Source organism: Bos taurus, chromosome 18, assembly GCF_002263795.3.
Source record: "Bos taurus isolate L1 Dominette 01449 registration number 42190680 breed Hereford chromosome 18, ARS-UCD2.0, whole genome shotgun sequence".
NCBI classification, from domain to species: Eukaryota; Metazoa; Chordata; class Mammalia; order Artiodactyla; family Bovidae; genus Bos; species Bos taurus.
In genome coordinates, this window is record NC_037345.1 from 65,544,155 (window position 1) to 65,570,142 (window position 25,988).

Below are 25,988 nucleotides of genomic sequence, written 5' to 3' on the forward strand. Positions count from 1 at the left end.
TTCAGGGAAATGCATAGTTAGTGACTCAATGCTAATATGCACAAGTCAACAGACACACTGTCTTAATTGCAACAAATAAGATGAACAATATGCAGCACACCTGTGAATATTCTCCACAGTGGCCACAGAAATGTACAACTGCTGGAACAAGCATAGCATGCAATGGACAGGATGACTCAAACAGAGGCATAAGGCCACTGAAACCTGCTACAAAGTGGAGAGAGGATGCACTGGGCCCTGGGTCTCAGGAGAGTCCCAAGCACCAAGAAGGAGAGAGGACATCAGAGTCTGGGCCCTGGAACCTCAGGAAGATGGAAGGACACCAGATACTGGACTTTGAGGAAGACATGAGACTATTTTGTTCTGGGCTCCAAATAAAGATGAGAGTGGACTGGGCTCAAGGAAGAGGTGCACACACCCGGTCCTGGGCAGGCAAAGACTTCTTCCATTTCCTAGACATGGACACCTGGCTCACAGATGAGGACCCGGGGCAGAGGAACCTTCCTGTCCACCCCACACCACACCAACTCCCTGATTCTCTGCTCAGCCAAACGTTAGCAAAGTTACTCTGAACCTTCTCCCCATAAGGCCCATACCTGTACTTCCTCATAGAATCCCATTTGAGCAAGAATCCTAAGTCAGTTTATGAAGACTCCCCTACTCTTGATATCTGATCAAATTCCTCACCCCTACTCTCTCCCCAGGTGATACATCATCACCCTGGCCTGCCTTCCTTAAAACCGTCTATTAGCTTTGTCCAGCTAGAATCCCCCAGACAGGATGCCTCCTTCTCCTCATTTTCTACCCACTGGTACGGCTCCCCTTACTCCTAGGCCATAAATCCCCACTTACTCTAGTTGTATTCAGAAATGAGCTGTTCTACACTGGAGTCTCCCGCTTCCCCCGTTGCAAGTTTATTGAACAAAATCTACTTCCATTGCTTTAACCTCCGTCCAGCTCTGATTTACCCGTGGACAATCCTCCCTCCACTCTGCTGCCTGGGTTCCACTTGCTCTGCCCTTCTCTTCACAACTTGAGTAGACAGTTAGTCCTGACCCCATTCCCCTCCCTGGGCCTGCAGGACATGTAGCCTCACCCTCTGCACATTTCCCTGGTGGCTCAAACCATAAAGAATCTACCCGGATTCCATCTCTGGGTCGGGATGATCCCCTGGAGAAGGCAATGGCAACCCATTCCGGTATTCTTCCCTGGGAAATCCCATGGACAGAGGAGCCTGGCGGGCTACCGTCCATGGGGTCGCAAAGAGCTGGACACGATGAGCGACTAACACCCGCACAATTCACGGCAGGCCCTTTACCTCTTTTCCTCCCAGGAGCTCGGGAGGATTTCAGTCCCGCTTTCTGAACACGTCCCACCGGCCCAACCCGACCCCTTTTCCTCTCCCTTAGAGGTGTGAACACACACATAGTATCCTCTTCCCCGAAACTTAGCAGGACTTTGTGCTCAGCTGTATGGGAACCTTTGGCCTGAAGTCCATCAGGCTCCTCTGTCCATGGAATTTTTCAGGCAAGAATACTGAAGTGAGCTGCCATTTCCCGCGCCAGGCGATTTTGCCGACCGAGGGATCGAACTCGCGTCTTCTGTATCTTTTGCACTGCAGGCCAACTCTTGACTGCTGAGCCTAAGGGGACCAACTTTACCGCTGCCTCAAGGCACTTCCGGCCCGCCCCTCCTCTCTCTACGGTTGGTGTGAGAAGCTCGCCCCGCCCCTCAGCACTTCCGGCCCTGCCCCTCCCATGCCTTCCCTTTCTCCATTTCCCATTCGTCCCACGCGTTGCAGCCCTCGAGGCTTGGCGAGCCTCCCTCTCAGCCTGCGTCGCCGCCCATGCAGGTGCTGGGACCCGACCAGCGGACCGACTTGCCCCTCGAAGGCCTCCTCCTGTCCAGCGGGATCACCAAGGGCACTCTTTCCGCGCCCGGGGCTTCGCCTACCGCCCCGAGTTGGCCGCCAAGATCTCCACCGCCCACAACGTGGGGTGCGCCGCGCCGCGGGGGTTTCTGGGAGTCGTAGTCCAAATGGACGCACTGACGCAGTTCGCCGGGGGCTGACAGGCGCCATTGTGTGGCGCGCGCGCGCAGGGTGAGTGTGGCGCGAAACCTGCGCCCGTCGGGGGCTGTGTTCCAGGGCTGCTCCGCGGGGAGCACCCAGTTGCGGCCCCTACCCCGCCAATCGCAGGAGCCCAGAGCCAGCCTCGTCTGCCGTCCTTCCGCCGTGGGGCCTTTAGGGCAGTGAATCGGGGACTCGGGGCCCATAGGGGCGCGAGGCGGGGCAACCCCATCCGGGCGCTTGCGGGCTGGGTAAGGCGCCGACTCCATCTGGGTGAGGAGGTTGGGAAATTGCCCCTCTGGGTGTTTGAGAACAGGTGGAGACGACTTTTTAGAGCATTTTCCGAGGTTGGAGTTAGATCTGTCATTTCCTGTAGATTGGGCCGAGGGGGCGGGGGCCTTGATCTAACCCTCACGCCCCTTCCACCTCCCAAATTCGACCTTCTTAGGACTCTGCCTACTCCCACGGGACTCGTTGAGGAAGAGGAAGTTATGGCCTCCGGGCTTCCGACGGATTGGTTCCGTGTGAGTAGAGGTTTCTTGATAAATTTCAGAGTCTACCGCTGGATTTGGGAGCGGGGGTGGAGGGGTGATGCAGGCACACGCGTTCCCTGGGGTGCCTCCAGGCCCCCTTGCATCTAGGTAAGGGGTGGGGGACTGTAGGAGGAGAGACCCTAGTGGGCAGAGGGATAGCAAGTTGCTTAGCTTTCCAAGGGAGCAAATAGAGGACATATCGCGGGGGATTCTAATTTATCTTTTAAACGGAGCGGGGAAAGCCATTGGCAGGTGTAAGCAGAAATCAGGCTTCACTTAGCTTTCAGTAGTACTTTGGAATTAAAGCTTAGTCACTGGGTGAAGCGCGAGATGGGCATGAAGCCCTGATAGGTGAAGGTAGCAGCAGAATAGCCAGTGGATGGAGGCTACAGGCTGAAGTGTGGTGATTTAGCTCACGGAATTCCGTAGGAGAAAGGATACACCTGATATCACTGTTGGAATCCTCAGGTTACTAAGAAGTGGAAAGGTTTTCAGAGAATGAACAATGTTTTCTGACCTCATGGGTTGTCCTACTTGCTGTGACCTGATGGGATCAAGCTTGGGTTTGCTGTTTCAAATTCAGGAACTCGTGATGAGATATCTGGAATGCTCGAGTCACCTTATTAATTGTGCCTACATGTGGTCAGTCACCCTCCTCCTCCTCCTCCTGTCAGCATGGGTGACAACAGGCCCTAGCTGAACAGGCACCTGTGGGTTTTAGGAACCAGTGACCTTTGAAGATGTGGCCTTGGGTTTTACCCCAGATGAGTGGGGAAAGCTGGACCTCGAACAGAAGTCCCTGTACAGGGAGGTGATGCTGGAGAACTACAGGAACCTGGTCTCAGTGGGTAAGGATGGCCTCTGTGTCAATAAAGATTTGTGCTTTGCAGCCCGAATGTGGTGCCTTTGAAGTGTGTGTCTGCTTTGGCTCAGTCTGCAGGGATCTGAGTTCAAGGGTCAAGGCCCTGGAGCCTGAGGGAAAGGGCAACTTTACAAATAATTTTTGAAACTTTACCTAGTCCACCCCTCAGAGGTGTTCAATACCAGGGATGTGGGCCTATCAGGGATGTTTCCAACTGCTGATGGATGCTTACTATTTTTGTAACAAGAATTCCAGAACGTGGTGTCAGTGTCTGACAGCTCAGGTGTATCATCAAAGGCCTTGCTCCCTTCCATCTCTGCATGGTTAGCGTGAAGTTGTCATTCTTAGGTTAGCATGGGCCTGACTGACGCCAAGCATTATGTCCATCCAAGTTTAAGGCAGAAAGTAAAGCCAGGGCAGCCCTGACTAGTTCTCTTTCTATAGCTGGCACACTTTACAAACAAACAAAAATGCAATAAGCCCCCAGATGACAAACTTCCCTTAGTGTTTTACTGACCAGAACCAAGTCCCACTAGCTCCTTTACAGTCAAGAGAACCCAGAAAAGGAAGCAGATGGCAAAGGGGATGGGTGAAGTTAGCAACACTGCCCTAGACCAGAAGCCGTTTCTACCAGGGAGAACACAGGGACAGAATTGCTACAGCAGGAAAGTACTTTCTCCCGAACACAGACCCCCAAGCACTGTCTCTTTTCCCTTGGGCAGAACATCAGCTTTCCAAGCCAGATGTGGTATCTCAGTTAGAGGAAGAGGAAGAGCTGTGGTCGGTGGAGAGAGGAATTCCTCAAGACACCTTTTCAGGTGAGAACCAGGCACATGGGAGTCCTGGTGTGGGAGTCCTGGTTAGGCAGGAACTAGTGTCTTAGCAAAGGAGGTGGATGGGGAAAACCCCTAGTGGGGTGTTGTGAGGAGTAGCTGCAAACATGCTGAATCAAGCTCTGCATTTTCCTTGGCTTCAGTCGGGGGCACTGCTTGGCTGAATGGGAACCTCTTGCTGGTGCCAGGTTGGCAGTAGGGGCGTCCTCACCCTGCTTCACTCATGGTCTATCGCCCTTCCCTTTTGTAATCTCCGGTAACTGGTGTGTGGCTTTGGCCAGATTTTATGTAAGTTTATGTTTTGGGGGGGGGGTGACCATACTCAGTGGAGACAGATTTGCATCATTCATTCACACATGCAGTGTAGACTTGACTTTTACTTTTTTCTCTTGATGGACATTCAAGTGGTTGCAAAAAAAAAAAAATCCTTGCATACAGTTTTTTGCACAATCAAGTTGGGTTTTTTGTGTAGATAGCATTTCTAGAAATAGAATGTAGACTCAACCAAGATGTAAGTGAAAATATTTGGTAGCAACAAGTTGTTGTCTTAAGTTCCTTTAAAATACATATAGCTGCGTAAGGTAGATGGTGACTTACAGTCCTGTTTTTAAGGGTTACAGATCTGATAGGAAAAGATATATTCAGTTTGGTTTCTAAGTTTACAGATTATTTGTACTTTTGCTTTTGTGAGTTTTTCTATTTTCCTTTTTTTTTCCTCTGTTGGTTTGTCTTTTGTGTGTGGTGGTGGGGAGGACCCTACTATATATTATGGATAGTAACACTGCAGGTTAACAGTCCAATATCTATCTCCTACCTTTATTTAGTCTCCATAAAGTTTTATGATTTCAGATTTTTTTCTTTCAGATCTGTCTTTATTCCTAATCTAGGTTTCATGCCATCCATGGGCAGATTGTACAAATACTTTATTCTGGTACTTTTGGGTTTTGTTTAGCTGTTTCGTGTACTGGGTTCCTTGTGTAATTGGTGTGGGGCACAAGTTTTTTCAATGCCGTTTTCTGATTATTGGAACACCATCTATATCCTCTCATAGTCACTGTTTGTTGCATGCAGGCCTTCTTGGCCCCTTATGGTGCCTTGATCTCTGTCGGTATCTTAGTAAACACCGTATTACTGTACTTACTGTAGCTTTATAACAATCTTGGATAAACGGTAGGCCCTCTTTTTTTTTTTAATTAAAAAAACCTATTATTTGTTCTCAACCAGATGAATACCTACCATCAGCTTGTCAGGATTCATTGAGAAAATGCTGTTAGGATGTATATTACATTTAACTTCATTCAGAAATTTGATCAGAACTGGTCTGTCACCTTCCGGCTCAGGTGTACAAGGGGCAGGCTTTCCACGTGCGGTTGGGCATTCCCTCCATTGCTATCTTATCTGCTCAGGTTACTCCTCCCTTGCAGTCCTGCGTAGTTGCTGCAGATGAACCTATCCTGCTGCTAAATTCTTATTTGTAACAGTTTTCTTAGGTTATAATTAATTTTCTTAGTACGGAGTCATATTATTGGCAAGTATAAAGTATTATTATTTTATTTCTTTTGCATTCAAGGTAGGTGAGGAGGTAATTACATTCCTCACAGCTACTGCTTCCAAAACACTGGGCTGAGAATGTGATGATTTTAAGTATCTGGTCTCTAACTTAAAAGGGAAAGTTTCTGGATTCTGCTTTGATTCGTATCACTTTTTATCTGGATAAAGGAACAGTCATCTCACCCTTTCTAGTAAATGAAAATTAGTAAGAGCCCCAATTTTCCCCCTCCAAAGCCCTCCAAGGTGATCATGGAGATTTTCTGATTTGAACAGTTAACAGTGACATAATTATAGATGTGCCCCTGTTGTAATATCCTGATGTCTATTAACTTTTAGGATTTCTGCATCAGTGTTCATAAATTATATTGGGGAGGTGGATGGTTTTCTTTATGCTTGTTATTTTTGGACACTTCTGTATCAGAGTGTGCTGGCTTTGTAAGGAGAACTTCTTGTGTTCCCCTTTGTTCTCTGTGCTTTAATGCAAGTGGCTCTGGAACTACCTGGAACTTTCACAGTGTCCAGCTGTGAAATCTGTACCTGGCCTGCATCTTTGGTGATGACGACCTTCCAGCCATGCATCTCTGGATGATCTAGCAGTTTCCTGAATCTAGCTGCCATGGGGGTCATTGGGCACTTATGGTTCTGCACGTCAGAAAGGCTGGCTTTTCAGGGGTGGTGTCCTAGAACAAAAGATCCTGTGTTACAAGCTAGGCCTGGGGTGATAGGTGCCTAACATGTTTATGCTTCGTCACAAAGAATCCTTTATGTGATGTTTTTTCTCCACTGTCTCCCCCTGACCTTAGAAATATTTGTAGAAGGCCCCTCGTGTCCTATGCAATATAAAAAAGAGAAAGTATGTACTTGGTAGTAAGCCAAAGACCTAGTGTAATCCCTTTGATTGTAGACTCCTCCGTCTAACAGAGGAGCACCTTCTACCAACACGCTACACAGATCTAACTGGGTAAAGGCCAGTTAACTAGTGGTATGGACAGAGAAGAAAAAGAACATGGTGTAAAGCAGGGAGCAACAGGGAATTACTCTAGAGGTGGCGTCAGGGGACACTGCAGGGCGAAGATTTTAAGCCAATGCCTATAGAACAGAAAGTCGGCAGTGACGGGCAAGAATAGAAGCGAAGAGCTTCGTTTCCTGGTGCAGAAACGCCACTGGGGGTTACCCTGAGAATGGGGCAAGGGTGGCACATTCTGGGAATGGAAAGTCACCTATTAGGCTGGAAGGAAGTAACTGAGGTGTACTGATAGGTGAGTTAAGTTTGGGGCCTCCACTGTCAGGGGGGTTTGATCTTCCTTGAGTAGGTGTGTGCTGTGCTTTTTACAGCTCTCTGAGGACAGAAGGGCACAGATGCCAGCAGGCGGGGGGCTGCAGTAGTAGCAGATAGGGAAGAGGTGGTTAATATCTGCCCCCAAGAGAGTACCAACAGGGCTGGGAGAAGCTGGCTCCTCTCTATGTGAGGTGGATCCAATGCGGCCAGTTGAGTAACTGACCAGGAGGGCATGGAAAGGAAGCTACAAAGAACTGCTCACAGGTGAAGGCTTCAAGGGATTTCTTGTGACTGTTCTTTGTAATGTATGTATTTATATGCATTTTTCATGCACACTTTTAAAATGTATCAGTATCTCATTTTTAAAATACAGTAACAGAGATGAGATGGTTGGATGGCATCACCGATTCAATGGACATGAGTTTGAGTAAGCTCCAGGAATTGGTGATGGACAGGGAAGCTCGGCGTGCTGCAGTCCATGGGGTCGCAGTCGGATACAGCTGAGCGACTGAACTGAAAACAGAGGTACTACTACTCTGGACTTTTTGGCATTGGTCAGTGACATGGAAGTCTGGTAAAGGCCAAGACTTTTGAAGGGTGGAAATATGTTTTCTTTGGCTTTTCTTTTTATGTTGAAATAATTTTAAGCAAACAGATGAATCATACAAAGAACTACCTAATAGCTTCCACCTAAATTCACATATTTTTGCAACTGTACCATGTCCTGACTGGTTCTATTAATGGAGTATGAATAGGAGGCGACTTAGAAACACCCATGTAAAGGTCTGTGAAGCCAGTGGCATGCCCCTGTCTGAGGTCCAGGCAGTGCATAAAAACATGGGAGTCTGAGGTGTTTGGAATGGCCTGCTTACTGTTAAGAGAATATCTCCTTCAGTGGTCCCTTTCTCCCAGCGCTAATGTAGCTGTGCCTCTCCTCAAGGCAGAGAACGAACTGAACAAAAGCTAGGCCTCACTAATACAGCCCAGTTTGCATGTGTCTTAGCTCTCCATGACAGCAAAAATGGCAGCACAGACAGTGGCTGAAGTAGAAAGGAACCTGGGTAAATGCTTAAGACATGGAATTAATCTTCAAGAAGGCACTAATTTGAAAAGATGCTGTGAAGATAAGTGTGGAGAAATATTTGATGGCACTCACATCTTAAGCCTTCTCACTCAATGTTCTTTCAAGAAAGTATTACCTACCATATGTGTGGCTTGGGTGGAATATCTTGAGACATAATCTATATAGATTCAAACATTAGGGACAATGCAATGGAATAAAGACACTATTTTGAAGGTCATGATTGTAGGAAAGCTTGCAGGACAGTTACATTTTTTTTGGTTTGTCAAGAATTTAAGCAAAAGAGCCCTGCAAATATGAATGTGGCAACTCAAATTAGTATAGACATTAGTAGGAAAAAAAGGCTAGTACAAGAAGATTGTATTGTTGAGAGGAATAGAAGGAAATTCTTCTCAAGATTTTTTGTGTAGCCTGAGAGGACTCACATGGGCTATAAAACCAACATGTGGGGGATGTAGGAAATTATTCGTTTTATACAAAGGATAATTCTTTCAGGAACAAGAGTAAATATGTTTAGTGTGAGAAAACCTAGTTTTAGCTCAGCTTACAGAGGAGACTCACATGGAAAAACCTCAAATGGAGGAAGTCCTTTTCATCATGTGTTTTTCAATATGAGAACTCAAACGGAAGAAATCCCAGGAATCATAGCAGGAAATGCTTATAGCCTGATTTGAGAGAATTCATACTAGACAAAAAATTCCAGTTGTATTCCGTTTGGAAAAGTTCTTACATCAAATCATTGTATCTGAGAACTCTGAAATCACAGGGAAATAGTTGCTGCGGAGAGGTTTCATAAACAGCTGTTTTCAATATCATAGAAGTAGATATTGAAGAGTGTCTGAGAATGTAATCAATGTTAGGCATGAGGAGTCACAGAACCCACTGACCAGAAGCCCTTCAGTAGGAGTCCTCATTGTGTTCAGCATCAGAGGACTCATATGAGAGCAGATTCTCAACGTAATCTGTGCAGGCAGATCATTCATCTTAGCTCTCCCCTTGTTTGACAGAACAGAAAAACAGACTGAAGAGACCCACACTGAATAGTACAAATGAAATGTCTCATTCTGTTTTTACACCAGATTGTCATAAGAAAGACAAACTCTAAAACCTTGATCACATTAGGACAGTTATCCCTTGATATCCATGGGGAATTGTTTTAGGACTCCTACAGATACCAAAATCTAGATGCTCAAGTCCTTTATATAAAATGGTGCAGTACAGTGCTTGCTTCGGCAGCATGCACACTAAAATTGGAACAACACAGGATTAGCATGGCCCCTGTGCAAGGATAACAGGCCATTCGTGAAGCCCTCCATACTACTTTAAAAAAATACAATAAAATTGTGAAGTATAGACAGATGTGAAGGGTCAACTGTATGAATATATAGTAAAACAGGTTCTGTTTCTCCAATTTGGATTCTATTATCTTATCTGAACATCTAGAACAAATGTTAAGTAGCACGAGTGAGCCCGGCATCCTTATTTCAGTTTCCTTCACATGTCCCCAGTTGCTAGGAAATAACTGACGTTACAGCTCAGGAAACCGTTGAGTGAATAAACAGTTGGAAAAATTACAAGAGATGAGGAAATCTTCAAACAGGAGAGTCTGAAGACTAGGCCAGGCTCCAAGAGGATGATAAAAGAAATCTTAAAATAGTGCTACAAAGAACTTTGAAGTGGTCACATTCCTGGGGACAAGGTCAAAAGTCTATAACCTTGAATGGCTATCAAACATGTTTTGGCAGGAATCCAGCCTATCACAGTGTGGTCACATACTGTGCAGTCTTTATTCAAGAATACTTCATGTTCTCTGTTACCATCAATTTGCTCTCTAGGACCCATGTAACCTTAATCCTATTATCTGAGGACCACTTTCCCTAGCGTCTAGGTACAGTCTCCGGAGTAATTTCAAGACCCGAAGTGCTTAAACTATTAACTGAAAAAGAAGGAAAGTAAATGAACTAAGCATTGGACTCAAACCTTTTTTTGAGGAGAAAAAAAACTAAGAGTCCTGAGGAAAAATAAGATAAAAGCAGTAGTAAGTCAGAAATGAAGAAGAAAAAAAGAGCCCATTTTCTGGATAGATAAGAATAAATAAGTGGCAAGTTAAAAACCTATACAGAGAAAAGAAACTATGTAGATATTCAGCAATACATGTTCCCATTATAGTGTTTTAAACAACTGTCAAAGAATAAGCCTGCTAGGGACTTCCCTGATGGTCCAGTGGTTAAGACTCAGCTCTTCCATTGCAAGGGATGTGGGTTCAGTCCCTGGTTGGGGAACTAAGATCCCCTTGCCATGTGGTATGGCCAAAGAATGAAGAATAAGCCAGCTTTATGTACTGATATGAAACAATCACCAAGAGATATTTGTTTCTTACAAATATATACCTTTTAACATAGATAACGTGAACGTGTGAAGTGAAAGTGTTAGTCACTCCTGTCCGACTGCAACCCATGGACTGTAGCCTGCCAGGCTCCTCTGTCCATGGAATTCTCCAGCCAAGAATACTGGAGCGGGTAGCCATTCCTTTCAACAGGGGATCTTGCCAACCCAGGGATCAAACCTGGGTCTCCTGCATCACAGGCAGATTCACCATCTGAGCCACCAGGGAAGTCCACCTTAACGTATATAAAGGTGTACAGACATACAGGATACCAATGTCTTTTTTTCCCACTTAAAAATATACATGCAAACATACACCAGGTATTAATATACCAATTGTTACCACTGGGAGAATATAGAAACTATAGGATGTGATTGTCTCCAGAGAAGGAAATTGGGTGGGAGGGTGACCTTCCACTTTCAGAGGTCCTGCCAGTAACTATGCTTATAAAATGGAAGACTGTCATCTTCATGCTGTGTCACCAGCTCCTGACATACCATAGGTGCTCAGTAAGTATTTGTTAAGTACAGGAACGAACAAACAATAAGATGGAAAGATTTCTGGAAAAGTGTAAAGTTGGCCCAAGAGAAATGTTAAAACCAACTTTTTCTTAAGAACAAAGTAGATAATTAGTTGTATCTCTGTATTAACCCAGGCAGTGAATATTTTCTAGCTTCCTATTAAAAGATAGGTTTCCACAGAACATGAGCTACTCAATGACAGAACACTAGGTGCTTTGTTAACAGGTTCTTTCTGCAACCTATACATAGCATTGTTCTCACTAAAGCACAAAATGAGAAAAATATGAAACGGAGAAAATATCTGTAGCTTGTAATAATGAACACCTATTTTATCTATTTTTAGATAATGTGTTTAAAAAAAAAAGTATCCTCTGAAATAGAGTTGAGCACTTACAACAGAGTATAAAATACAGAAACTTAATACTTGTGGCTTAAAGCAGAAATAACCACTTCAACATAGAGGAAAGACTTTGTTATTGATACTTTTTTGAAATGGAACCTAAGAATAAATTGGTAAGGAATGAGCAGGCTCTACTTGGAGAAGGTTATGTTAGAGGGCCATGTAAGACTTAAGTATGTAAAAACACTGACTTCTTTTGAGGGGTTAAAAGGCTAGAAGTGCATGAAGTCCCTTTCTTAAGTCCTATAATTATTCCAGCCAGCAGCCCCAGAGAAACTCCACAGCCCCATTCATCCTGTGGGAGCATGAAGGCAAGTCCCTGACCTGGCTTGTCTGGGAAGAAGCAGGTGGGGGTTTAAACCAAGGTCCTCTTACCCCATGACCTGCTTAGGCTCCCAAGTAAAAGATGGGAACTTTGCAGCAGCGGCTGTCTTCCCATGATAACTTACAGATGGACACAATTTCAGTACCAATGAGATTTCCTGAAATTTGAAATATGGGCAAGCATAAGCCTTTGAAAGGCCCAATGTCTTGGTGCACTGTTCATCAAAGCACTTAGAAGCTCTGCTGTGTCAACAAATACTTCCTGAACAAACCTGCCAAAATGCCAAGTCCTGTTATAGGGAAGGGTCACCATGATAAACAGGGTGGAAAGGCCCCTGTCTCACTGGGCTTACACTCATTCCAGAGAAGCTACTAGCCTGTGTTGCTGAGTAAATGTAAACCTACTAAAACAAACTTACCAGTTCAGTTCCTTAGTTGTGCTGGCCTTTCAAATGTTCACTGGTCACTTGCAGCTAATGGCTACTACATTGGACAGTGCAGATCTGGAATATTCCCTTCACCAAAGAATGTTCCACTGAGCAGTGCTGTTCTAGAGAGGGTGGAGAGAGAAATTAATGAGCCAGATACTTAAAGGTGGCAATCAATGGTATGAAGAAAAATGAAACAATATAGAGTATATATATGGGGAAGATACAGGAATGGGGAAGCATGGCTGGGCAATACTAGTTTAGAACTGGGTGGGAAGATAGCTCCTAGATGACATCTGACCTGAGAGCTGGATGGGGAAGGAGAAGCAGAGATGTTAGGAAAGACATCACCTGGCAGGCAGGTGCAAGTGCAGTGACTTCTGGATGAGACACTCTTGGGCACATTTCGAGGAAAAGATTGTAGCTATGTGAAGCCCTCTTTGGTATAAAAGGCATGAAAGAACAGGGTTTGGTTCCCAGGTGCTCCCTTCTGCAGATTCTTAGCCTCTCCCAGCATGGATCTGTGTAAAAGTTGGTCACTTGCTTAATGGGGCTGGGGTGTTGTAAAAGCCCAGGTAGGTCCTTGGAGGGTTTCATGAAATGGTAGCTGCTGTTACTGATTTGAAGGCCGACTGTGTAATGATCATCAACAGCTTTGGCACATCCTCCTCTGGGCTTGGCTTAGGAGTTTCCAATGCATGAGACCCAGTTAGCAGCCTCAGCAGGCCAGTGAGGGGAGACACGTTTAGAAGGTGATGTAGCAAGATGTCCAGAGCTGAGGAGTAAGAAATGGGGAAAGGACGAGACAGGATGAGCTGAGGGCATCCTAGACAAAGGGAAGGTGCAACAGGGATGAGGGGAGCTGCCCCTGCACCCTCAACAAGCTCACAGAAGGACATTGTAATTAGTTACTATTATTTTTGTGGTCTTGTAGCAAAGCTTTCACTAGAAAACTGGGCACTGTGAGACAGACAGCTTACCTGAAGGTAGCAGAGACAGCATGAGAGAGGAAAACAACGACTGCCATCAGCCTTTACAACTCCCCAGTACCTGCCTTGAGGTCCCTATTCACTTAGGGTGGGGAAACTGAGGCCCAGAAGGATTAAGCCCCTTGCCCAAAGGCTCAGTGAGTTTGTAAAATAGCCCCCTAGCTAGATAGGGAATTGCAGGTGGCAGGGACTAAATTCCCCAATCCTACCCCACCCCCCACCCCCGGGGGTTTTTCAGCTGGTGGATTGAAAGCCAGCACTTGGGATTTGTGGCTGAGGAATCATTTTATGCAGCTCCCAAGGCAGGTGGGTAGGTTAGTCAGCCCCGCCTGAGTGAGGTGTGGATCCAGGTTCAGCCTACACAGAGCTTTCATTTTTCTGTCAAGTGGGGCCAATACAGACAGCATTGAGGGTTCCCTTTAGAGGGATTGGGGAGTTGTTCCTGAGATGAGACAGAGGACTGAGGTGCCTGGAGTGACACTTACCCGCGGCCATTTCAGGTACTGCACAGCATCCAGTAGGTGTTTATGATAACTGCATAACCAGTGTCCACCTGAAGGGTTGCTACAGCAGAGAGAGGGCGGATACACTGGATTCAGCAACAAAGGAAAACACCCTGGTGCCCACAACGATAAGGAGGAAGTAAATATATGGCCCAGATTAAAGAAGGGGTGAGGTTAGAGAGAATGAAGTAGAATACAAAAAAAAAATTTTTTTTAAGGGAGAAAGCACTAAATAAAAATTCCTCTGATTAACCAAGGAATAAAACACGGAAATTTCATAAAGTAAAAAGCTATTAAGCAATCTGGAGAATTAAGGTTTTTCTTTTAAGTGTCATGCATGATTATTGCTCAAAATGGTGCTTGTGGCCCAGCACGGAGCCCCTAGGGAGCCCCACCTTGTTATCCTCAGAGAGAAATTCCAAGCCTTAAGAGCTGTAATTAAAAGAAAAAAACTGTGCTTTCAAGTCAAGAATGACTGGGCGGGGAGGCGGGAATCAGTTCAGTTCAGTCGTTCAGTCGGGTCCCACGCTTTGCGACCCCATGGACTACAGCACGCCAGGCTTCCCTGTCCATCACCAACTCCCAGAGCTTACTCAAACTCATGTCCATCGAGGCGGGAATAAGCCTCCAGAATCCTGAGGAACAGGAAGGGAACTAAATAAATGTTCAAGATAACGCAGGTATGAACTAAGGCAGGCAAGCATCCACATGAAGCTAACTCAAAGCCTTATTTGAGAGGAAGTTGGGGGAAGGGTTTGGAAATGGAAGGTCAAATGTCTGTCATGATTTTCATCAAGGAAAAAATCCTTTAAAAGTAGGAAGGAGTGACCGGGCAGCGGCCATTACGTGACAGCGTGGCCCAGGAGCTGTTTTTCAACCCTGGAGCGCCCAAGGCCAGTCTGGATGAGCGGCCCCAGCTGGCACTGGGCGACTTGTGACTCCGAGCTGACTCACTACGCGCCAGCAACGGGCAAAACCCGTGAGGTCCGTGGAGGCCGCTGCCCAGTCGAGGTGTGTAATCAGAAAATTCGGAGAAAGGAGGACAAAAAAGCCCAAAGGAGACAAGGAAAGAATGTGGGAGCGGGGGAGGAAAATGGGTCGGGAATCCAGGTGCTCGTTACTCTCGAGCGAAGTGGTCGCGCTCCCGACACCCAACGTCACCCAACAAGACAGACTTGCAGCTCGGGAAGGTGTGTATGGAGGCTCCGCCGCACTGACCCAGGGAGACCGGGAAAGGGAACGCGAAAGGAAGAGGTGAGAGGCGAGTGAGCCGCAATCCTGCCAAAGGCCTCAGAGAAACCCAAAGCCTCAACATGGCGGCGCCGGAAGTCGCACGACTTGGAGGCTTCTGGGAGTTGTAGTGCGGCGGGAGCATGACGCATTTCCGTCCAGGCCGGAAGTCGCGGTCCTAAGCTCCTAGAACTTGGAGAGGAGCTGGTGCGGTTGTGAAGGGAGCATAGGCATCTAAATTCTTCACCCTTGGGAGGAGGGGTCGGGCGCACTTCGTACACAGTCGTCTGGTGTGGGCACGGGCTCTACCAAAACCAGCTCCGCAGCCGCCGCAGCTAAGAGCGCGGCGACATACGCGGCAGGTGCTTGGGTGGCCACAGACGGCAAGGGAAAGCACGGAGACAGCGAACAAGCAGCCGCTACTCCTAGTCGCTTTCAGATTTTTTTTCTTTAAGCAGCTGCAGTTACTCCACAGTAATATAACTGACCTCGTGTGCGCCAGGCGTAGAAAGCCAAACTCCAACAGCGGGAGTTTGCAGCAAAGTAAAGGTTTATTATGTGGAGACAAATCCTAGGAGTGTTTTAAAGGGAAAGATTGGAGAGGCTGGGGTTCATAATTTTTTTTTTTTTTGGACATTTCTTAATCCTGTTTTTTGGCAACCTGCTCCAGTATTCTTGCCTGGAGAACCCCCATGGACAGAGGAGCCTAGTAGGCTCCATAGCGTCGCACAGTTGGAGATGACTTATCACGACGTCTCTGGCCAGGTGATCCATGGCTCCAGGATCTGTTAGCTCATCTTGCCCTGGACAGACAGCTTCAGTTTGTATTAAAATACGATGCTATCGATCACAGCAGTTTTGGTCGTCTGACACTGGTGGATTCCGGAATTGAAGTCAGAGGGGACAAGAAAGGGGATACAGTTTTGGATAATAGAGGTTAAGCGTAAACTCGGTAGGGAAGTCGTTTTTAGGGGGACTCGTTTTCAACAGTAATTTCCTGTTCTGCTTTTTACTGCATGTGACAGGAACATTCCAATGTTGTCATAGTCCCCCTAAAATCAACGTACGAATTTTATAATGCTCACAAGGGGATCTTTCACAATTTTCTTGACCTGTGTTTGAATACTCCCTGTGACTTCCAGTTTTACTCCATCATTTACCACATTGCCCTGGAAGTGAGTGTTGTGGAAATAAAGCCCGCTCAAAAGAGGACATGCAGAGGCTATTACTCAAGAGTTGAACCTAGCAGGGGAGATCAACCACCATCCTTTGTGTTTGAAGTGAAGTGAAGGTCGCTCAGTTGTGTCCGACTCTTTGCGACCCAATGAGTCTATACAGTCCATGGAAATCTCAAGGCCAGAATACTGGAGTGGGTAGCCTTTCCTTTCTCCAGGGGAATCTTCCCAACCCAGGGATCGAACCCAGGTCTCCCACATTGCAGGTGGATTCTTTACCAGCTGAGCCACAAGGGAAGCCCAAGAATACTGGAGTGGGTAGCCTATCGCTTCTTCAGGGGATATTCCTGACCCAGGAATTGAATCAGGATCTCCTGCATTGCTGGCAGATTCTTTACTAACTGAACTGAGAGTAAAGCAGATTGGGAGGGGGAAGATCATGGTGAAAAAAAAGAGAAGGTTCTGATTGGAGAGTATTGGCTTGGGGGTCAGAAAGAAAAACTGGAAGTTATCAACCAAGTCCTGAGAGCTGGGCTTGTTGCCACAGAAGTTGTAGTTCCGAGTTCTGTTGTCTTATACTGGCTTTCCTTTATCTGTGTATTCATTCTCTGGTATCACAGAAGTCACGTCTTCATCTCTGGCTGGCTCCCTGCTCATAAGTAGATTAGTATGGTAAAGTTCCTAGGCGTCCATTGTGAACTCTTTGTGTACTCAAATCAGTTGCATGGTGGGGATCTTGGGAACCCTGGGCTGCGCTGAGGTATAGCAAGTGGGGTAGGCACTGGTACAGCTGTTCTGAGGTGGATCAGAGGCTCAGCGTGGGCTCCATTCGGCCAGAATCTGTCTCCGGGCTGGAACGGGAGCTGCCCTCCTGGGGCCCCTCCGCCTACCGACTCGGCTGGGATGGCTGTACTGATGAGTCCAATTGAGGTAAATGCTTTGTCCACTGGGCCCCTCAGCCAGCATTTTTTTTTTTTTTTTAATACTTTTATTTTGCTGTTGCTGCTCTGGCCTTTCTCTAGGGGCGGAGAGTGGGGTCTACTCTCTGTTGTGGTGCTCGGGCTTCTCATTGTGGAGCTGGGGCTGTAGGACGTGGACTCAGTAGTTGTGACTCCTTGGCTCTAGAGCACAGGCTAATTATTTGTGACACAGAGGCTTAGTTGCTCCACAGCCTGTGGGATCTTCCCGGATCAGGGATGGATCCCATGTCTCCTGCATTGGCAGGTGGACTCGGACTCTACCACTGAGCCTGGTGGCTCTTGCCAGAGACCCAGGTTTGATCACTGGGCCTGGAAGATCCCCTGGAGAAGGAAATGGCAACCCACTCCAGTATTCTTGCCTGGAAAATCCGTGGATGGAGGAGCCTGGCAGGCTTCAGTCCATGGGGTCCCAAAGAGTCGGACATGATTGAGTGACTTCACTTTCACTTTCATTTTGGCTGGCCATTGTCTGTGTGTTCATTCTCTGGGTATCACAGAAGTTGTGTTTTCACCTCTGGATGGCTCCCGGATATATGCAGATTCATCTGGTAAAGTTCCTAGGCATCCATTGTTAGGCTTTGAGTTCATCTATAAATTCCTTTCCAAGTAGAGCTGTGCTTAACCACTTATACTTACAATAGCAACGGTGAAAGTACGGGTTTGCTCTGGATATCAGCTATGCCATTTCTGTCTTTATAAAACAAGTCTAATTGAAAGTAAATCATAATCTGTGTTATTCACCTTTTTAAACTTATTTTTTGAATCTTTAACTCATTCAGAATTAGCATTTATTCTTGGAGTTGTAGAGAACTCTCTTGTTTCCTGTTACTTTGTGCCTGTTCCTTAGCATTTCAGGGCCATCCTGGAATTCTGTTTAGCAAATGCTCTCTGGACTCTATGCCAAGACCCAGCACCCCTGTCTTTCCCAGATATTTTCATTCTTGGCCCCCATGGAGGTGGGATCAGGTTCAGTTCGCCTCATGGGCAGGCATATATAGCGACACAGTTCTTGTTGTCTCTTGGGGTTTTTTTGTTGTTGTCGTTATTCTGTGTTAAGAAATAATTTATATATCATAAAGTTCACCCTTTGAAAGTAACAGTTCAGTGGTTTTTATTATATTCACAAGGTTGTGCAACCATCAGTATGATCTCATTTCAAAATAGTTTCTATATCCTAAAGAAGCCGTTACCCCCCAACCCCCTCATCTCTCCTTTCTCCTGGAAACCACTCTACTTTCTGTCTCTCTGTATTTGTTAATTTTGGACATTTCATATAAATAGAACCATACATATGTGGCCTTTTATGTCTGGTTTCTTTCACTTAGCATCATGTTGTCAAGGTTCATTCATGCTGTAGTATGTATCAAAACTTCATTCCTTTTTATTGCCAAAGACAAATGTATCATATGGATAGATCTTATTTTGTTTATTCATTTATCATTTGATGGGTGTTTGTTTTCCTTTTTTGGCAATTTTGAATAATGCTGCTGTGAACGTTCTTGTACAAGTTTTTGTGTTGACATGTGTTTTGAATTCTTTTGGATTGAAACCCGTGTATCATGATATAACTCTACGTGTAACTTGTTGAGGAGCTACCAGACTGTTTTGCAAAGTAGTGTCGCATTCTGTATTCCTACTACTGTGTGCAAGAGTTCTAGGTTTTCCACATCCTCACCAACAGCTGTTACCACCCATCCTTGATAACAGCCATCCTAGAGACTGGGAAGTGATATTTCACAGTGGTTTTTGACTTGTATTTTCCTGGTGGCTAACAACATTGCGAAACTTTTCATGCATTTTTTTGCCCATCTGTCTTGCTCTGTTTTCGACTTTCAGAGTGTCCTGAGGCTCAGTTGGAACCTCAGTTGGATCCTTTTCCTGCTGGGAATCCCCTGATGAACATCGAGGTGGTTGAAGTCCTCACCCTGAACCAGGAGGTGGCTGTTCCCCGGAATGCCCAGATCCGGGCTCTGTATGCTGAAGATGAGGGCCTGAGCCCAGAGGTTCTCAGGGAGCCCCCTCAACATCTGGATAAGCCTACGGCTGATCCTGAGATGGCTCGGCAGAGGTTCCGGGGTTTCCACTTTGAGGAGGTGGCTGGTCCCCGCGAGGCGCTGGCCCAACTCCGGGAGCTCTGCTGCCAGTGGCTGCGGCCCGAGGCGCACTCCAAGGACCAGATGCTGGAGCTGCTGGTGCTGGAGCAGTTCCTGGGCGCACTGCCTGAGAAGCTGCGGCTATGGGTGGAGTCGCAGCACCCAGTGGACTGCCGGCAGGCAGTGGCCCTGGTGGAGGACGTGACCTGGATCTCTGAGGAGGAAAGTGAGTTCCATGGAAGGGTGGGGAGATGGCTGTTCCTGGGAGGGTGTCTCGAGGGTGGGAGCAAAAGAACCCAGCCTTCCTGACGGGTGGCAGAAGGGTGGCGCCCACTCCATCTAGGCCAAGGGCATCTGCTTCCTCCCCTTCCCCGACCCCATTTGGGGAATCAGTTTTAGATCATCAGTCCCCAACCTTTTTGGCACCAAGGAATGTTGTGAAAGACAGTTTTTCCATAGACAGGCGTGGAGGGTGTGGTTCGGGCTGTAATGGAAACCATGGGGATCAGCCGATGGAGCTTTGCTGTCTTACCCACCACTCACCTCCTGCTGTGTGGCCTGGTTCCTAACAGGCCTTGGGCTGGTACCTGTCTGCAACCCAGGAATGGGGACCCCTACTTTAGATGTTTCCTTGCTGACATACCTGTCACTACCACTAGATCAAAGAACTTTGAGAATGGCCTCATCCCTGGACCTGTTTGTGGAAATGGAAGGCCTCAGGCCCTACCTCAAAGCTGCTGAAACTCTTGGGTGGGGCCTGGTACTGCGTCCCTTTTTTTAAAATTGGAAGATAATTGCTTTACAGTGCTATGTTAGTTTCTGCTGTACAACAATGTAAATCAGCCGTAAGTATACATATGTCCCCTCCCTCTAGAACCTCCCTCCCACCCTGGCACTGCGTTCTTTAATGAGCCCTCCACACATTTCTGATGGAGGCCAGCAGATAATGTGCTTCATTTTTATCCTGGGATCCCTGCTGCATCCATTTCAGTCACACAGGTGTATGTGTATGTATTTCTGAAGTGGCTTCTAACATCACACCCTCATTGGGGGCTGTGAATAATGTGATGACTGAGACAGGATTCATGGACTCGTGAGGTCAACAAGCCTCCAACCTAGCAAGAAAGATGGGAGTCTGACAAGTGAACATGCATCTGACAGCAGTGGGTAGAGTGGTGACGGCAGCAGTGGGCCAGGGAGATGGTACAAGTTTGGGATGTACTGGGGATCCAGCCTTGATGAGACTTGATTTTCATTAGGCTGAGTTCTATAGAGCACAGACACCTGTTGGCTCACCTCCATTTTCTGTGTCCATGACCGGTACTCAAAAGATGCTTCTTGAGTGAGTGAATGGTTGACTGACTGACTGATGCTTGAGGAGGAGGGAGGGAATCTGAGCCTGGAGAGTGGCATCCAGAGAACAGGGCTTCCTGGAGAAACAGGTGTGGGCAGAGAGCAGGGCTGGCAGCCGCAGGAGTGGTCTCTTCACGTGCACCGAGTCTGGGGTGCTGTGGTCAGCAGGCTGAGGGTCCCAAAGATATCCACATTAGAACCCTGTGAACCTCACATGGTGAAAGGGACAAGGGACTTCACATGTGTGATAACGTTAAGGATCTAGAGATGGACAGGTTAACCTGGATTATTTGGAAGGACCCAAGGTCATTGCAAGGATCCTAAGGAAGACAGGCAGGAGGGTCAGAGTCAGAGTAGATGTGACAGCTGAAGCAGGGGTGCTACAAGGAAAGTGTCATGGGCAGCGAGCCTCCGGGAACTGGAAGGAGCAAGGAATACATTCTCCCTAAGTCTCCAGAAGGAATACAGCCCTGGGAGCACTTTGATTTAGCCCCTTGAGTTTGTATCAAACTTCTAATCTCCATAACTGTAACACAGCAAATTCGTGTTATTTTGAGCCACTGTCATGGCAGCTTGTTAAACCAGGGAGCTAATACAGGTGCCAGGAAGACGGTTGTCAAGCTCATGAGATGAAAGTCAGTGAGTCCATGTCACACCACGGGGGCAAATGAAACCAATTAGTATTACAGAAGACAATGGAATAGGCTTTCCAAGGAACCCTGCATTTTTGGTCAGCATTCTGTTGAACTTGGGTGTGACTGCTGTGAACCTTGCACAGAGTGGTTCAAGGGAGAAATACAATTTACTGAAAATGTCCAGAGTGATTCAGGTTCGGGCATGGCTAGACCCAGCAGTTCCAGACGTCTTCAGGGCTTGTCGTCCGCTATATCATTCCTCTGGGAGCTGCACGCAAATGCACACTGTTTCCATATAGGGCTCCCAGCATGGGGTTTCTCTTTCCTGTATGTTCCAGCAGTTGCCTCTTCGGCTCTCATTGGCTGGCTGCGGGGGCCGGGGTTTGTCCCTGAGGCAGTCATTTTGGCCAGGAGGAAGCAACAGCCTGGCGGCCCAGCCTGGGTCATACCATGTGTCCCCTTGATAGTGGCGGGGGCGGGGGCGCGGGGGGGAGCGCATCATCATTATAGAAGCCTAAGGATCGTGTGGGGACACATGGGGAGAGTCACGTCAAAGCATCACAGAGCTGGGCAGAGCTGTTTTCTAAGGTGGAAGAAACTTGGTAAAATTGCATCAAGATACGTTTGAGAGAATGAGTCTGGTCCTGGCAGCCAGAGAAAGTCCCACCCTTCGTGGGGAGGGGGGACAGAGGGAGGGAGGACTCGGAGGCCAGCAGTGGGTCTCTGTGTTTGGGGAGAAGCTGTGAAGCCAGCTGCTGAGGTGATGTGGCGGTGACTCGGCTGCCTCAGTGGAGGGCCTGCTTCCAGAACAGTCCTTGGAGAGGCAGGGAGAGGGGCCAGCAGGAGGGACGCCAGTGCCCTGTGGTCACAAAAGTGGGGTTTGGGTGCAGGTCACAGAAAGGACTGATGGGATGAGCTGCAGGTGTGTGCCGGCCCCAGGCATCCCAGAGCCAGAGGTGGGCTGCCCTTGCCCTGCTAACCCTGTGTTGACATCTCTTCCCAGCACTGCCCACCCAGGGCGCCCCCGGCACTCTCCCTCCCGCAGCTCAGCAGGACACAGCTACCTGGCCCGTGAAGGCACTGCCTGAGGTGAGTGGGGAGTGTTGCACTTTCCTTCTCTGGTCCTGACTTCCCCGGCAGGTCTGCCCTCCAGTGTCCATAATGTCATTGGAGACCATGATGGGGCACACTGACCTGGAGTCAGGAAATCTGGACGGAAGAGGAAGAAGGGCCAAGTGAGAGGCAGGCAGCCTTGAGCCCTGGCATGCAGATGACTGCTGGATCTCAGTTAAAACAAAAGAGACTTCATTCTCTGGAAACAGACTTGGGTGTTTATGGTGTTTAAAACAAAGCCTGGTATTTGCTTCAAAATAACCAGAGCCAGGTTGTAGACAAAATAGGACTGGTCCTGTCTTACTGACTGTCGAGGCTCAGAAAGTGGCCGGTGATGGTGTGTATATGGCCTTGGTCAGGGCTGACACCTGGCTTGAGCACAGAAGTGGTCTCGTGTAACGACTGGTCTGAGGCAGGCTTCAGGCTTCGTACGGGCAGGTATGGCTGTATTCAGGTGTTCCAGCCTCTTGCTTCTCAAGCAGGCTCTGCCCCTTGTGGGCAGAGTGCTTCCCATCTGGGTTAGGGCAGTGGAAGACCTCTTACTCCCACAGTCCTGGTCAGCGTCTCGAAAGGACTGACCATACTGCAGCTGGTCTGCTGCCCCACCCGAGGCAACCCGAGGGGTAGTCCCCTGTGGGAAGTCGTGGGGAAAAGGAAGCAGTCTGTGGCACTTGTAGTCCTTGTGAAGGAACTCCAGTCTGGGCCCCAGACTCTGGTTTCATCAGAACACACTCACTGGACCTCTTACAGGCCCCAGGCAGTGTTTCCCAGTAAACCCCCAAAGCTGGGGAGTGCCAGCACAGTGAGCTCTGTTGGAATGTCCCTGCCAGCCTCTCTTGTGTACCTACCAAGGAGTGTGAACTTCCTGCTGAGACACGTGTGTGACGTTGCAGGATCCAGTGACCTTCCTGGACGTGGCTGTGGACTTCAGCACGGAGGAGTGGGGGCTGCTGGACCCAACACAGCGGACTGAGTACCACGACGTGATGCTGGAGACCTTCGGACACCTGGTGTCTGTGGGTAAGGCCCCGCCACCGTCCCCAGGACTGGGATGCCCCAGAGGCTGTAAGTCCAGGCTTATACCTCCTCTGGGCCCAGCGCAAGGCCTATATGTGCCTTCAAGAGTCCCCTGCAGCCTCCAGGCCTTTAGCTGACGCTGTAGACCTAGAAGGGCAGGCAAGGTGTGGACAGAGGCAGCCTCGGGTCCAGTGAAGGACTGATTTGCTGTCCAAACTCCAAGGGGATATGAGAACCCAGACGCTCAGCCATCTGCTGAGCTCTGCTGCTTCAGTGCTTCGGTATCCCTCCCCAGCCTGCGTGGCTGCACTTGGGGCGGGAGGAAGCTTCTGGATATCTGATTATGTCGTATTATCGACCCGTTTCAGCACTTTCTCAACGCGGTCCACACGTCTGGGTTTCTTTCAGGGTGGGAGACGACCCTGGACAGCAAGCAGTTAACGCCACAGCCTGGACCTCCTGAGGAGGGGCCCGCCTGCCCCCTGAAGGAGGAGGAGGGGTCCTCGGCGGATGACGCCCGGCCCTCCACCTCCGGAGAGGCTCTGGAGGCCGGGGCCCCGGGAGTCTGGGACACAGCGCTGAAACCGGTGACACTCGCTTCGGAAAATACCCTCCCCCCGCAGCCGCCCGGGGACAGCCCCCAACCCCAGGCGAGCACAGGCCCGGACCGCGGCCGCGTCTCCCTTCAGAAAGCTGTTCCTAGAAAGCGCTTGCGCAAGCGCGACCCCTGGCTTAAAAGGGGGACACGCGGCGCATGCGTAAAGCTTCCTCCAAAGCGCGGCGGCGCCGGGAAGGCTGTGGAGAGCGGCGGCGACGGGGGCAGGAGGCCCTGCGCCCGGAACGCCCCGCAGATCACCTTCACGCGAATTCACAAAGGGAGCCAGGTGTGCAGGTGCAGCGAATGCGGGAAGACGTTCCGGAATCCCAGGTACTTCTCGGTGCACAAGAAGATCCACACGGGAGAGAAGCCCTATGTGTGTCGGGACTGCGGGAAGGCGTTCGTGCAGAGCTCCTCCCTCAGGCAGCACCAGAGGGTTCACACTGGGGAGAGACCCTTCGTGTGTCACGAGTGCGGGAGGACTTTCAACGACCGCTCGGCCATCTCCCAGCACCTGCGGACCCACACCGGGGCCAAGCCCTACCCGTGTCCGGACTGCGGCAAAGCCTTCCGCCAGAGCTCCCATCTCATCCGGCATCAGAGGACTCACACCGGCGAGCGCCCCTACTCCTGTAGCAAGTGCGGAAAGGCCTTCACGCAGAGCTCGCACCTGATAGGGCACCAGAAAACGCACAGCAGGGTGAAATGCAAGAAGAAATAGCCTGCCTCCCAGCTCTCAAGCCGTTTGAGGAGGCGTCACCGTTGCAGCAGTGTCACCTGAGGAAACCTGGTTGGGATTCGGATATGAATGAAAGTCGCTGGTGATGAAATTCTCAAGACCCAAGGACGACCAGGAACACCGCCCTGCACTTAAGAAAACCAGTGGGGAGTTACTGCTAATGAATACATCAGTCGCTCCTAGGTGTTTGCTCAGTTGATTTGCCGTTCTAATTTGTTTGTTCATTGGTTGTTAAAAGTAATAACTAGTGAAACCTGAAAATGCTTGTAACGTAAGTTTAAAAAAACAGATACCAAGAAGTCTGTGCACTGATGTTTGTGGTAAAGTATTTATGCATATGGACAAGGGTTGAAAGAGAACTTGGATAAATAAACTATATATTTCTGTAGTAGGGTCTCTGTGTGTTTTTTTCCACCTATTTAAACATCTTTTCACTAATGACTTAGTTAAAAGAAGCAATGTTAAAACAAAAGGATGGGCCCTGGGTGGATGTGGGAATTTGTCCCAGAGTGCATAAGGGGAGTGTGTGGGGAGGCAGGTGAAGGAAATGCTCTGGGAGCATGATCAGCAGGTAGGAGGGCGGGTGTTGCATGGACCTCCTTCAGATGAATGGACATCTGTCAGGATTATATGAGCAGCCTGGATGGTGAGCTAGAGGATGATCAACCAGGGAATGGTGGATGATGCCACCAGGAGGGCAGGCAGTGCCCTAGTCTCATGGCAGGAGCCTCTGTACTCACCACTGTCTCACTAAAGGAAACGTGAAAGTAATAAAGGCTCAGTTGGGAAAGATTTCAGGCTATGGGTAACTTCATGTCATAAGTTGACTGCTTCGGAAGGCCAGAGACACCTCATCTCTGATGTGAATGTAAGAGTTCACACTTAATATAGCATAAAATGATGCGGGATTTATTACATTGTGTCAGCTGAAGGCTGGAGAAAATGGAGAAGCTAAGATCTGGTTTTCTTCTGTCTCATATCCACAGATCACAGAACATAGAAACAACCACCATTACAGCTGTTCTTTTGGAGCTGGAATTTAATGAATGCCAACCATCTAGACAACCAAGACAGCTCCCATGCGGCTTCAGTATCTTCTTGGTGTGCACAATAACCTTCCCAGGTTGGCAGTCTTCTTCCTATTTGTGGGGACAGAACCGGTGAGCAGCAGAGCCAAGAGATCTACATATATTTAGTTATTTGCTCAACAAGCAGGCCTTGAATGCCTACAGGAAAGAATTCAAAGGCCACGTGAGAATCATCTTCCAGCCCCTAGCGGCTTAGATTGTAATTGGAA

At 48.2% G+C, this 25,988-nt stretch overlaps 1 protein-coding gene and 1 non-coding gene across 8 annotated transcripts; both read left to right on the forward strand.

Moving 5' to 3' along the window:
- The first annotated feature begins 1,781 nt into the window (after positions 1-1,781).
- On the forward strand, positions 1,782-25,079 carry ZNF274 (zinc finger protein 274). Of its 7 annotated transcripts, none has more exon segments than NM_001101153.1 (8): positions 1,782-2,101; positions 2,517-2,592; positions 3,323-3,449; positions 4,186-4,281; positions 18,980-19,462; positions 22,228-22,313; positions 23,231-23,357; positions 23,763-25,079. In NM_001101153.1, coding segments are annotated over 7 exon segments (1,863 nt in total). In that variant the 5' UTR covers positions 1,782-2,101; positions 2,517-2,559; the 3' UTR covers positions 24,674-25,079.
- On the forward strand, positions 9,428-9,529 carry LOC112442477 (U6 spliceosomal RNA). Its single transcript, XR_003030566.1, has one exon. It is a non-coding gene; the product is annotated as a U6 spliceosomal RNA (small nuclear RNA).
- Positions 25,080-25,988: the final 909 nt, after the last annotated feature.

What these genes read in the sequence shown, in the direction of transcription:
- ZNF274 (XM_010815573.4), top strand. Translation starts at nt 2,560, where the DNA reads ATGGCCTCCGGGCTTCCGACGGATTGGTTCCGT. An exon ending in CAGGAACCTGGTCTCAGTGG is followed by an intron (nt 3,450 to 4,185) that starts GTAAGGATGGCC and finishes TCCCTTGGGCAG; the next exon opens with AACATCAGCTTTCCAAGCCA. An exon ending in CCGTGAAGGCACTGCCTGAG is followed by an intron (nt 22,314 to 23,230) that starts GTGAGTGGGGAG and finishes GTGACGTTGCAG; the next exon opens with GATCCAGTGACCTTCCTGGA.